The 14,382-nt window shown below is 49.8% G+C and overlaps 1 protein-coding gene across 3 annotated transcripts in view; it reads right to left on the bottom strand.

Annotated features, from left to right (window-relative positions):
* sppl2 (signal peptide peptidase-like 2) overlaps positions 1-14,050 on the bottom strand; it is a gene marked incomplete at its 5' end in the record, with an annotated part of 42,023 nt that extends 27,973 nt beyond the window's left edge. For all 3 annotated transcript variants that reach the window (XM_042342682.1, XM_042342684.1, XM_042342683.1), the window contains 5 exon segments: positions 4,710-4,826; positions 4,916-5,012; positions 7,344-7,483; positions 12,085-12,224; positions 13,961-14,050. In XM_042342682.1, the coding sequence (XP_042198616.1) occupies positions 4,710-4,826; positions 4,916-5,012; positions 7,344-7,483; positions 12,085-12,224; positions 13,961-14,050 (584 nt within the window).
* Positions 14,051-14,382: the final 332 nt, after the last annotated feature.

The following is a 14,382-nucleotide window of genomic DNA, read 5'->3' as shown; positions in this document are numbered from 1 at the left end:
TAGAAGGCCGATTTGGCCGAGACGAGAGTGGAGGGGTGGGTTTGGATGAGGTCCAGTCAGGTGTGCCGGTGGACCGTTAGGCCGGATTTGAGCCAAGTGCGTTCGGCCGCCCGCACCTGGCCCTTAAGCAAGCGGACGTGGCTGGCGAACCAGGGCGAGGATCAGGAATAAGAGGCAGTTCAGGAGGTGAATGGGGCAAGGGTGTCGAGTGTGGTGGAGAGGGTGCTGTGAAGGAGAGTAAACGCAGAGGATGGGTTGGTGCGGGAGGTGGGCCAGAGGAGTTCAGAGGACTCCAGGGCAGAGGAGAGGGATTGCGGAGAGATCTTCCACGGATAGTAGAAGATGGCGTAGGTTTGGAGGCAGTGGGGAGAGGGATATGGGAGTTGAGGAAGATGGTGGTCAGAGATGGCCTTGTCAGTGATGGTGAATCCGAGATGCTGAGGCCCTGGGTGATCACCATGTCAAGCGGGTGACTGTGGGTTTGGGTAGCAGAGTGGATGTGGAGGGAGAGGTTGAGAGAGGAGATGGAGCAGGAGGGGGTGAAGTGGAGGTTGAAGTGGCCTAGGATGATGAGGCAGTTGGAGCAGAGGCAGAGGGAAGCAAAGAGAGTGGAGATGTCAGAGATGAAGGTGGGGGAGGATTTTGGTGGGCGGTAAATTAGGAGAATTTTTAGTGAGAGACGGGAGGGATGGCAGAGGATAAGGTGTTCAAAAGAGGGGAATGAACCAGCGGAGTAGGGGGATAGGGCAAGTGACGCCCTGGAGATGAGGGCAACACCAGTTGGGACATGGAGCTGTAGCTGGGTGGTGTGGCCTCAGTGAGGGGGAAGGTGTCACCTGGGGTGATCCAGGTTTCATTGAGGGCCATGATGTCAATGTTCTTATCGAGGATGCGATCACTGATGGCAGATGGAGCGGACATTTTGAAGTCCAATGCGGAGTGGACAGTTGGCAGGGGGATTTGTGGGATGGGAGCGGGTAGTGGGTTGGTTGCGAGGGAGTGTGAGGATGCGGATGAGGGAGGTTAGCCCCCGGGGTCTGGGTCCGGGGTGGCTTGCGGCGGTAGTGGGGAATGAGGCAGTCAGTATGGCTGCTGCTGGACAGCCAGCGCCGACTGCCACAATGAGCCCGGCGGAGGATTCCCAGCCTGGAGCAGAGGAAGGCAGTGGGGGGGTCAAGCAGAGATAAAAGGCGGGGAGGGCGGAGAGAGAAGACAGAGCGGGAGAGTTGCAGGGAGGGGGGCATTTTGGAGGAGAGCCAGCTCGGGTTGGGGGCGGCAGCCAAGAGGCGCACGCTGGGACAAGAGGCGGCGTGTTTAGTAGGACATTGTCAGCCTGCAGGAGGCTGGGGGGGGCTAGAGTTGGCGCCAAGGGGGGATGGCGCTCATTATGTAAAGCAACGAGCAGCTGGCAGGGGAAGGATAAGGCAGACAGACAGGGAGGGAAGGAGGGAGACACTGGTATAGGCTGTCCTGTACTATACTGAGTTGTAGCTGCTACCAGGGATTCAAACCTGGCGGGCGGAATGGCGGGGAAAAACTTGGAGGACCAAGATGGCAGCCCCCACCCCCGACCGATAATGGCCGTCGCTCAATCCCTGCGACACCTGCCCCACCACAAGGTCCATGCCTCTGGTCCCAATTTATATAGGTTTAGCATTGCCTCTTTGCTTTTATATTCAATACCTCTGTTTATAACATCTAAGTTTCCATTAGCATTTTGACAGCATTGTCCACCTGCCTTCTTATCTTTAAGGATTCATGTACATTAACCCCCAAGTCCCTTTGGTTTTACCCCAAACATTTACTTGTTCTCTTAATCTTCCTCCCAAATTGTATAACATCACATTTGTCTGCAATAAATTTAATTTGCCATTCCTCTGCCCTATCAACTAATTTGTCCTGTCCCCTTGAAGTTGCCTCCGATTGTTTTCACTGTTACACTCCCTATTATTGTGTCATTTGTTGTCCCTTCTACTGGAATCAAGACAATTTATATAAATGGAGAAAAGCAGTGGTCCTAACACTATTGATGTGAAAGGCTCTATGGCAAACAGAAGTATTATCATCATTATTAACAAGCCTCCTATGTGATAACCTTGTCAAAAGTCTTCTGAAAATTCATATATACCTCATCAGCAGCATTATCTTCATCTACTCTCTCACTTAATAATAATAATAATCCTTGCATTTGATATAGCGCTTTTCACGTCTTCTAGCCATCTCAAAGCGCTTCACAGTATACACTGTTTGACTGTATATTTGTGGGCAAAATGCGGCAGACAATTGCGCACAGCAATGTCCCACAAACAGTCGTGGATTGAAAATGACCAATTTATTATTGTTTTTTTTTGAGGGATTATTATTAGGTGTTTGGAGTAAGGAAACTTGCCCGAGGTTTCAACCTGCTGGGAACTGGACCCAGGCCTCTCGCTTGCAAAGCGAGTGCTCTAACCACTGAGCTACAGGACTCCACTATTGGACTACAGGACTACAGTTATTTCATCAAAAAACTTGGATTTAATCAAGCAAGACCTGTCTTTAACAAATCCATACTGACTGTCTTTAATCAACCTATGCCTTTCCAAGTTGGGACATCCTCCCCACGTGATAGGTGGTATATAATTGCAATGTAAGTCATTAATAATATTATCCTTTATTATAGCCTCTAAACGTTTGTCCATCATGGATGTTAGGAAAGATGTCAAGGTGATAGAGGGGTGCAGAGATTTACTAGGATAATACCAGGGACGAATAGTTTGGTCTATGAATGGAGACTAGGGAAGCTGGGAATTTTTCCATTGGAACAAACATGTTGATGAGGTGTTTGTTAAGAATCAATAGGGAAAAATTACCTCCACTGATCGGTGGGTGAGCGACCAGAGAGCATCAATTTAAGGTAGTTAGCAAATGTGCAATTAGGGAGGTTAGAATTTTTTCCCCAGACAGAGTGGTTAGGATATGTAATACCTGCCTGGATCAGTGATTGACACAGAATCCATATTAGATTTCAAAAAAGGAACTAAATAAATATCTAGAGCCAGACATGCCACCCGTTCACCTCCTGCACCTCCATGTGGAGTCCTGTAGCTCAGTGGTTAGAGCACTCGCCTCTCAAACAAGACACCTGGGTTTGATTCCTGGGCAGGGCGATACCTAAAGCAAGTTTCCTTCCTCCACATGCCTGTTTACATGGCAGTAAGTAGGAACCCGGTTGTTAGTAAATTAGCGGATAGCTTTCTGGGGGATAATAATCCCTCCATTTTCATTTAATTTATCTTACATTTCCATTCTTTTCCTTTATTATATTGTTGGGAAAGATTTGTATATAAAGAGCCACTGAATTCTTTCTAGTAGTCAGTATGTGACAGCACAGCGCATCCAAACATGTAACTAAACCAGCAGCCACCGAGCTCTGCATGGACCTCACTGGTTAGCCTCACCCAAATAAAACCTTCAGAAGTTAGAGCACCTGCCACACAAATAAGGTAAAGATCCTGTCCAACACTTGAATAAATTCTATTCAGATTTATTTGATTCGTTACTATTCATAGAATCATAGAATTACACACCACAGAAGGAGGCCATTCGGCCGATCGTGTCAATGTCGGCTCTTTGAAAAGAGGTTCCGAATCAATCCCACTCCCCCGCCCTCCCGCCATTGCCCTGATCAACCCCACTCCCACCATCTCCCCAAAGTCCTGATCAACCCCACTCCCACCATCTCCCCAAAGTCCTGATCAACCCCACTCCCCTGCGCTCTCCTCATAGCCCTGATCAACCCCACTCCTCCGTGCTCTCCCCATAGCCCTGACCAACCCCACTCCCCCGCTCTCTCCCCATAGCCCTGATCAACCCCACTCCCCCGCGCTCTCCCCATAGCCCTGATCAACCCCAATCCCCCTCTCTCTCCCCATAGCCCTGATCAACCCCACTCCCACTCCCTCCCCAAATCCCTGATCAACCCCACTCCCACTCCCTCCCCATAGCCCTGATCAACCCCACTCCCCGCTCTCTCCCCATAGCCCTGATCAACCCTACTCACCTGCTCTCTCCCCATAACCCTGATCAACCCCATTCCCCCGCTCTCTCCCCATAGCCCTGATCAACCCCACTCCCTCCCCACAGACTTGATCAACCCCACTCCCCCGCTCTCTCCCCATAGCCCTGATCAACCCCACTCCCCCGCTCTCTCCCCATAGCCCTGATCAACCCCACTACCCTGCGCTCTCCCCCATAGCCCTGATCAACCCCACTCCCTCCCCATAGTCCTGATCAACCCCACTCCGCCCTCTCTCCCCATAGCTCTGATCAACCCCACTCCCCCGCTCTCTCCCCATAGCCCTGATCAACCCCACTCCCCCGCGCTCTCCCCATAGCCCTGATCAACCCCACTCCCCCGCGCTCTCCCCATAGCCCTGATCAACCCCACTCCATCCCCATAGTCCTGATCAACCCCACTCCCCCGCTTTCTCCCCATAGCCCTGATCAACCCCGCTCCCCTGCTCTCTCCCCATAGCCCTCAAACGTGTCCTCCCCAAATAATTATCTACTTCTCTTTTAAAAGCTGTTATCGAAGCGGCTTCCACCGGCCTTTCAGGCAACGCATTCCAGATCCCAACAACTCGCTGTGTGAAAAACCTTTCTCCTCACCTTCCCTGTTTCTTTTAACAATTATTGTAGCAGGAAATATCCAACACTGGTTTGCTTACTTGTCTTCGTTCCTGAAAATTCCCCACACCACACTGATGGAGACACAAAATAGGGCAAGCAGCAGCATGCGGACCTGCGGCTGCTTGTGGCAGCATGGGAGGCCCATGTCTGGAACCCTGGTGAAAAATGAGAGCAAAGAGAAAACATTACACCGGGCTTGAGCACATTCTGATCACAAAATTGTCAGACCAAGAACACTTGTTACCTGCATTCGCAGAAAGGAATTCTTTTCACAAACGGAGACAAGCAACTGTAAAGTCCGATGGATGAAGCAAGGCAGAAAATTCCTATGATTACGTAGACTGGATTCAAAGTTGGGGAGAAAAGAAGAGTAAAACAGATTACTGACTGACTAGATTACTGCGCATGTGACGTTTACATATTTACAAGAATCAGACCACCCACCCAGTCACTGCTCCTGAACTGTACACTTTGAAAGGAGAATCACTAATGCAGAACAAGGATAAGCTGATTGAGCTAAAATTCCCGATGAAAAGTCTCACTTTTCCCAGTGTGAATGGCCAGGCTGGGAGTGACAACCACTGCTGCAATTGCCCTAAAAATATCCCATTATATTAACACTTCAGCAGGAAACATCATATCTGCAGAAGCCTGTTAAAAAAGCATCCGGGATACTAGTATTTATAAATAGGGGCATAGAATGCAAAAGTCAGAAAATTATGATGAACCTTTATAAAAAACACTGGTTAGGCCTCAGCGAGAGACTGTGTTCAGTTCTGGGCAGTGGGGTTGATCAGGGCTATGGGGAGAGCGGGGGAGTGGGGTTGATCAGGGCTATGGGGAGAGAGCGGGGGAGTGGGGTTGATCAGGGCTATGGGGAGAGGGCGGGGGAGTGGGAATGATTTGGGAAGCTCTTTTCAAACAGCCGACGCAGACACGATGGGCCAAATGGCTTCCTTCTGAGCTGTCTGATGCTCTGATTCTATGATATCATCGAGAGTTACAGCATAGATAATAGCCATTCAGACCATCAAGCACGAGCCACTTAGTGTAATCCACTCCGTTAGTTGATCCCCAATACTTTAATACTTTGTTTTTTAGAATCAAGGGTCAAATTGAAAAGACAATTGTTCTCCAGTAACCTTTCCACAGGAGACAGTACAATACAATCTTACATTTGCCTTTCGCGTCGGGAGGAAGTCCCAAGGCACTGGAAAGTCAGGGATTTATACCTGAGCTGGGGTTTGGGATCGGAGAGAGTAGGGAGGGTAGTAGGGTGGCCGAAGGCTTGGTTGAAGAGGAGAGTTTTGAGACGTGCCTTGAAGGAAGGGAGGGAGCGAAGCGAATGTGGGATGGAGTTCCATAGGGTGGGGCCAGAGAGGCTGAAGGCCCAAGCGACGATGGTGGTACGGACCAGGCCGGGACGTGAAGCAGGCCAGAGCTGAGCGGACAGATTGATATGGGGTCAGCAGGTCGCAAAGGTAGGAGGGGGCAAGGCGTGGAGGGCATTGAAGGCGAGGATGAGGATTGTGAACTCTATCCTCTGGGGGATGAGGAGCCAGTGGAGCAGGGCAAGGATGGGGATAATGGGGTCATGGAGCCCAGTGCGGGAGAGGACACAAGCTGCAGAGCTCTGGATGATCTGCAGCTTGTGGAGGGAAGAGTTGGCCAGGCCAACAAGCAGGGAGTTGGCGAAGTCGATCCTAGATGTGATGAATGCGTGAATGAGGGTTTCGGTGGCCTAGGGATGAGGCAGTGGCGGAGCTGGCGATGTGGCAGAGGTGGGGAAGGCAGAGCGGGTCATGGTACAGATGTTGGGTAGAAACGACAGTTGAGGGTCAAACAAGAACTCAAGGTTCCAGATTGGTTCAGTGAGGTGGAGCATCCATCCTTGGTTGCTGTCAGTGCCTGAGGTGTGGAGGCGCTGACGGGAGCCAATCAAGAAGGGCATCGGTTTTGTTGACGTTCAACTGTAGAAAGTTAACCCTCATCCAGGACTATTTCTGTGCTGGGGGCGGCACGGAAACCTGTTTGGAGGGGTTTGTGAAGGGAGTGGTGGAAGAGGAAGGAGCGAAGCTGAGAAGCAATGATTCGATCCAGGACCTTGGAAAGGGAGGTTTGGAGATGGGGCAGTAATTTGAGAGTAGGGATGGCTCCAGGGAGGGTTTGGTACACATTTGGTACCTGACTACAGAGCCCTACACCTACACAGCTGCTCTAGGTAGTGCCCACATATACCAATGTGCGGACTCGCAAAATTAAATCTCACAAGGTATGGCAATTTTCACATCAAATTTTCATGGGTGCACACACATATCAAACTCATGGCAAGTTGGCATTCAGAAACAAGGCCTCTGTTATAGTATTCAATTCCCATCCGAGGAGCTCATTGGCTGGGCAGTGGAGCTGTGTACCATTGGCTGGGCAGTGGAGCTATGTACCATTGGCTGGGCAGTGGAGCTGTGTACCATTGGCTGGGCAGTGGAGCTATGTACCATTGGCTGGGCAGTGGAGCTGTGTACCATTGGCTGGGCAGTGGAGCTGTGTACCATTGGCTGGGCAGTGGAGCTGTGTACCATTGGCTGGGCAGTGGAGCTGTGTACCATTGGCTGGGCAGTGGAGCTGTGTACCATTGGCTGGGCAGTGGAGCTGTGTACCCAGTGAGGACTGACCTAGTTGATTGTAGAAGTAGTAAAGTAGCACCAGCATCGAGCAGCACATGACGACAAAAATACAGATCATAATCGGTGTCACATCAACAGTCTCGTCGTCCTGCTTCTCTGCACCATCATGCTTGTTTTTCATGTAGCGCCTGAAGCCAACAACAATAAAAAAATTACATTTATAGAGCACCTTTCACGTCGGGAGGACGTCCCAAAGCGCTGAACAGTCAGGTGTCGGGGCCCGAGCATGGGAGAGGGGTGGGGTAGGGGTGAGGGAAAGCAGAGAGGTAGGAGGGCGACCAAAGGCACGATCGAAGAGAAGGGTCTTGAGACTGACCTTGAAGGAGGTAAGGGAGGAAGCGAGGCGAAGGGACCGTGGGATGGAGTTCCAGAGTGTTGGGGCAGAGAGGCTGAAAGGAGACATGAAGCAGACCGGGGCCTGCTGAATGGAGGGAGCGGGCAGGTTGGTAGGGAGTCAGCAGGTCAGAGAGGTAGGAGGAGGCAAGGCCAAGGATGGCATTGAAAGTGAGGACGAGGATCTTGAACTCGATCCTCTGGGGGATGGGGAGCCAGTGGAGTTGGGCGAGGGTGGGAGTGATGGGGTCACGGAGGCTGGTGCGCGAGAATACACGAGCTGCAGTTTTGGATGATCGGCAGCTTCTGAAGGGAAGAGTTGGGAAGGCCGATGAGGAGGGAGTTTCCATAATCGAGCCTTGAGGTGACGAATGCGTGGGTGAGGGTTTCGGCAGCCTGAGGGGTGAGGCAGTGGCGGAGTCTGGCAATGTTGCGGAGGTGGTGGTAGGCAGTGCCGGTCATGGTGTGGATGTGGGGGAGAAAGAACAGTTTGGGGTCAAACAAGACCCCCAGGTTCCTGACTGGCTCAGTGAGGTTGAGTGTGCAGCCGTGGAGGCTGATGCTGCCAGTGCCCGAGGTGCGGAGGCGCTGGCATGAGCCAATCAGGAGGGCCTCGGTCTTGCTGACGTTGAGTTGGAGAAAGTTGTCCCTCGTCCAGGACTTGATGTCGGACAGGCAGTCGGTCAGGACCCCAGTAGTCCTGGAGTTCAGGGTGGAGGCAGAGAGGTAGAGTTGGGTGTCATCCGCATATATGTGGAAATTTACCCCATGTCTGTGGATGATGTCACCAAGGAAGAGCATGTAGAGGGTGAAGAGGAGGGGACTGAGGTCAGAGCCCTGAGGAACGCTGCACAAGACTGTGCGGAGGCTGGAGGAGAAACTGTTTGCCGCGACGAAGTGGAGGTGGTGTGAAAGTTAAGACCTGAACCAGTCAAGGACAGAACCTTGAAGGTTGTGATGGGAGGAGAGGCGGTGGAGGAGTGGTCCAGTGTCAAAGGCGGCGGAGAGGTCGAGGAGGACGAGGCAGAGGGAGCCCTGGTCACACATGGTCAGGATCTCGTTTGTGACCTTGACCAGAGCAGTTTCTATGCTGTGGGCAGCACAGAAACCCGATTGGAGGGGTTCATGGAGGAGAGGAAAGAGCGAAGCACGGAGGCAACGGCTCTCTCAAGGACCTTGGATCGGAAAGGGAGATTTGAGATGGGCCGGTAGCTGGATAGGGAAGGTTTCTTCAAGGTGGGGGTGATAGTGGCTGTTTTGAGGGGGGAAGGAACAGTGCCAGATGACAGGGAGAGGTTAATGATGTCGGCGAGTAGTGGGGCAAGGAAGTGGAGCTGGGATTTAAGGAGAGAGGTGGGGATGGGGTCCAGGGAGCAGGTAGTGGGCTTCATGGAGGATATGGTAGTGAAGACAAAGGAGGGGGTGACAGGTTCAAAGGTGTGGAAGGAGGGATGGGTATTTGTCGGATGGGTAATTGTGTGTGGTGTGTTTAGGGAGGGAGTGGAAGTTGAGAGGGCAATGGCAGCTGAGCGGATTCCCTCGATTTTGGACTCGAGGAAGTCCAGCATTTTATCACAGTGGGAGTCAGAGGAAAGAAGCTGTGAGGCGTGGCGGGGAGGGCGGAGGAGCCGGTTGGTGGAGAACAGGAGCCTCGGGCTGCCCTTCGCCTCCAGGATTAACCTGGAATAGAAGGACGATTTGGCTGAGGCGAGAGCAGAGTGTTATTTGATGAGGTCCAGCCAGATGTGGCAGTGGACCATTAGGCTGGATTTGAGCCAGGTGTAATCGGCAAACAAAGCAGCTTTAATAGCCCTGTCTATTAAGCACAACATACATTGATGCAACAAAGAATTCCACCTTAGAAATGTGGTCTATCAAGTCTGTGCTGTCATTTTTTCCACACAAAACACCTAATTTAATCCCACTCTCTTATTCTCTCCACATACAGTTTAATATCCCTTCAGGTATGCAAAGAATTATCTAATTTCCTTTTAAAATAATTTATGAATCCCGTTTCAACTATTGTTTGTACCAGAGAATTCCACAATCCAACCATCCTCTGTGTAAAGAATCTTTACCTAACTCTATGCTGCCATCTTTAATGACCTGTGCATCTACATACCATGGTCTCTTTGCTCCTCCTTTCTCTACTCTTACTATAAGATGCATTATTATACATGTACAAGACTAATGAGACCACTTGAGTGAAGGGTGCTAAATGGGGTTGTTGTACATATTTTTCACCATTGAACTAGTTCTGCCATCTATGGTACCTATCATTTTCTTATGCAGTCTTTCATAATCTATGAAAAATTACTATGCACCAAATTTGGCATCATAGACAAATATCAGCACTGTTCCCTCAATTCCTAGATACAGGTGATTTTGTATAAAGGAAATAAGAGCATTATCAACAGAACCTGATCCCAGAAATGCAATGATAGGAACATAGGAATTAGGAGGAGTAGGCCATTCGGCCCCAAGAGTCTGCCGTGCCATTCAATAAGATCATGGCTGATCTTCTAACCTAACTCCATCTCCCCACCTTATCCCTATATCCCTTATCCCTATGCTTTAGAAATCTATCAATCTCAGTCTTGAATATGTTCAAGGACTGAGCATCTACAGCCTTCTGGGGTAGAGAATTCCATAAATTCACTACTCTCTGAGTGAAGAAATGTTTCCTCAACTCTGTTTGAAAAGGCTGACCCTTAATCGTAAGACTGTGACACCTGGTTATAGATTCTCCTGCCAGGGGAAACAGTCTTACTGTCTTATATATGTTTCTATAAGATCACCCCCTAATTCTTCTATATTCATAGATTCATAGATTCATAGAATGTTACAGCACAGAAGGAGGCCATTTGGCAAATCGAGTCTATGCCGGCTCTTTGGCAGAGCAAGTCACTTTCACTAACCCCATTAACTATATTAATTATTATTATTAACTATATTAACTATATTAACTAACTATATTCTAGAGAATATAGGCCTAGTTTACTCAACCTAGCCTCATAGGTCAACCCCCTCCTCCCAGGAACTAACCGAGTGAATCTACGCTGCACCCCCTCTAAGGTGAGTATGTCCTTTCTTAAATAAGGAGACCAAAACTGCACACAATACTCGAGGTGTGGTCTGACCAAGGCCCAATACAGTTGCAGCAAGACTTCCCTACTCTTGTACTCTAACCCTTTTGCAATAAACGCCAACATGTCATTAGCCTTCCTAGTTGCTTGCTATATCCACAGGCTGCAGATAATCCAGAACTCTGTAGCCCATGTCCTCTCCCGCACCAAACTCCGTACCCCGTCTCCCCCACTCTCGCCCGACTCCATTGGCTCTCTATCCTTCAGAGGATCCAGTTCAAGATCCTGGTCCTCACATACAAAGCCCTCCACGGCCTCGCCCCACCCTACCTCTGTGACCTCCTAACACCCTACCAACCCGCCCGCTCCCTCCGCTCAGCCGGCTCTGGCTGCTCCATGTCCCCCGACCCACCCGCCCCACCATTGGCGGGAGAGCCTTCAGTCACTCTGCCCCCAACCTCTGGAATTCCATCCCCGAATCACTCCACCTTGCCCCCTCCTTAGCCTCCTTCAAGTGCCGCCTAAATAGCCTCCTCTTCAACTATGCCACCGGTCACCCCCCTTCCCCTCCCCTCCCTTCCCATCCCGACCCCAGCTCGGGTCTGAAATGCTGTACTCTGTCCAGTGCCTTGGGACATCCTCCCGACCTGAAAAGTGCTGAACAAATGTAATCTTGTTGTTGTTGTACCTGCAAACTAACTTTTTGTGACTGGTGTACAAGGACACCCAAATCCCTCTGAACACTAACACTATCTAATCTCTCCCCCTCTTGAAAATAATCTGCTTTTCTGTTTTTACTACCTAGGTGAACAACTTCACACTTCCCCACATTAAATTCCATCTGCCACCTACTCGCCCACTCCCCCAGCCTATCTATATCCCTTTGCAATCCTTTTGTGTCATCCTCAGAGCTTACTCTCCCACCTAGCTTAGTATGAACCGCAAATTTAGATATTCTAAGTTCTATGTCCTTGTCCAGATCATTGATATAGATTGTAAATAGCTGAGGCCCAAACACTGATCCTTGTGGCACTCCACTAGTCACATCTTGCCAATCTGAGTAGGACCCGTTTATCCCTACTCTCTGTTTTCTTCTCATGATACATTTCTAAATTTGCTCAATGAACACAGCTTAGCTCCACCTACACTGCTACAAGCTTTACCTGCCCCATGTTCAGAGTGCTTTTATGTAGTGCTCTCCCCAGCTTCTCCTCTTACGGTTTCTCCTCATTGGAAGCTGCTGGGGCACAAGGAAAGGCACAGACCTGCTGCTCTTTGCCAGTATACGGCACAGCTTATACAGCACCTACTTGTTTATATCTTTGCTTCCTGCCCAGTAGCCGCCAATCGCCACGGTGCTGACAGCCATGACAAAGATCACCACCATGTTATAGTCCAGGAATGGCTCGTGGGGGGCATACAGAGCCACTCGGAGAGGCTTCACAAAGCTCTGCAACAGAGAGAAACATTCTGATAAAGAGCTGCTCATACTCCCGGCTCTGTGATAGTTTAGTAACATCAGTGATTGCAACAAACGGGCAGAGGTGATCAGATGACGCTAATGGGAGGAGGAGGAGAGGGGGACGAGGAGTATAGAGTGAGTTATAAGGAGGAGTCATACAGTGACCGTCAGAAATGTGGAAGGCGAACTAGATGGACCTTGGTCTTTTTTCGTCTAGCATTTCTTATGTTCACAGGATTTACGGTAAAGTGTAGTAAACTGTACAGTTGTAATTTGTAGGCGAATGCAGCAGAAGCAGCGTTTCACACAGCTATGAAATGAATACCATTTTTTTGTCTGGAGTTTGATGGCCAGAAGAAACTCCCGTCTCTTTTCAAATTGGGGCTTTGATGTAATAACTCAACTGAAGAATGGCATCTCCGACAACATGCACCCACCCGCCACCCCATGCACTGGAATGTCAATCTAGACTGTCAGTTCAAAAATTCCTGAGTTATGGGGGTGTGGTGCCTGGTGACGGGGAGAGCAGGGCAGTGATGCGCTTACTACCAGGGACTCAGAAGCAGTGCTGCCCATTTGAGGGACGTTTCGAGTCCATGACCCTTCGTCAGAACCTGAAACATTGACTCACTTTCCTTTTTCCACAGATGCTGCCGGACCTGCTGAGTTTTCCCAGCTATCTCTGTTTTTTGTTTCAGATTTCCAGCATCTGCAGTATTCTGCGTTTTGTTTTTGTTGCAGTTCAGCTCCAAGGAAGATGACCTGTCCCTAAATTGACATTCCAGTGCATGGGGTGGCGGGTGGGTGCATGTTGTCGGAGATGCCATTCTTCAGTTGAGATATTACATCAAAGCCCCAATTTGAAAAGAGACGGGAGTTTCTTCTGGCCATCAAACTCCAGACAAAAAAATGGTCATTCATTCAATTGTTGTTGTTGTAAAACAAACTCTTTTTGTTTTACAACAACAACAATTTGTCCCGTGAGGTTGGCGGGTCCTCAGTATTCCAGGGCACTCACCGCCGATGACAGCACAGCCCAGCCTGGCTCATCAGCAGGACCTGGAAGGACAGACCAGTCACTGGGGGCAGGGAATCCTCCCACTCAGCTCCTTTTAACCCTGCAGTCAAAGCCCTAACGGGTAAGGTGGTCCTAGCAGGACAAGCAGTGGGAAAGCCCTAACGGGTAAGGTGGTCCTAGCAGGACAAGCAGTGGGAAAGCCCTAACGGGTAAGGTGGTCCTAGCAGGACAAGCAGTGGGAAAGCTTGCCAGGCAGCACTCTGAATAACAAGCTATGTGGTTTTGATTGGTTAGACTCCAGTTACCCCAACACACATCCTGAGATCCCCAAGCCCTGCCTTTTGCCAGTTTGCCTTAATACTCTCTAGAATTAGGTAAGCAGGATGCCCCCCTCTGGGGAGGATCGCACATTCCAATCCAGACATGGACTTTTCCTTGTGTAGATGGCATCCGTGGAACAAGTCTGGCTTGGATACTCTTAAGCATGTATGTCAGACACTCGGCTGATCCCCATAAACTCCAAAAAGTGAGAAAAGTGATATGCTTGGCATAGTTGTTTTGGTCAGGGCATAACATCTCACCCTTACTTCATGCAGTCACTTTTCTGTGGTTTGTCACCCTTGATCCAACATGCTGCTGCTGTGTTGGAGCCATTCTGATCTGCTGTAAAAATTGCCCACTAGAGGAAAAGCAGTTTTCTTTTCACCTTAGAAATATCCAGCATGTCATCATAGCTGAGAAGACCGACTGGGATATCAATCTCCTCGTACTGACTCCCATTCCCGCCAGGAGGCACCTGCAGGTAAACAGTGGGTGGTACAGTCATTAATAGTGGCTGAGTGCAATATACTGTGGTTTCAGAGAACTATGTGATAGAGTTGCTGGGCAGCTTTTTCCAGTAACTGCTAAACACTCCTTGTAATCTGGGCTAACATTTCCTGCAGTGTGTAGAGCCACGTGTGGGAGAGCATGTTACCTACATTTACACTTGCGCTGCTGAATTTGTGGATTCAGAAACTTCAACTGATCCAAAGTTCTACTCCCACACGAGTTTCTATACACCCTTTACTCTCTCCTCACCAGCCTCCACCAGTTCGCAGTGCCCAAGGAACCGGTTTAAAATGCTCG

This window comes from Callorhinchus milii, unplaced genomic scaffold, assembly GCF_018977255.1.
Source record: "Callorhinchus milii isolate IMCB2004 unplaced genomic scaffold, IMCB_Cmil_1.0 Scaffold21, whole genome shotgun sequence".
In the NCBI taxonomy this organism is placed as follows: Eukaryota; Metazoa; Chordata; class Chondrichthyes; order Chimaeriformes; family Callorhinchidae; genus Callorhinchus; species Callorhinchus milii.
This window is presented reverse-complemented; position numbering and strand designations above follow the sequence as displayed.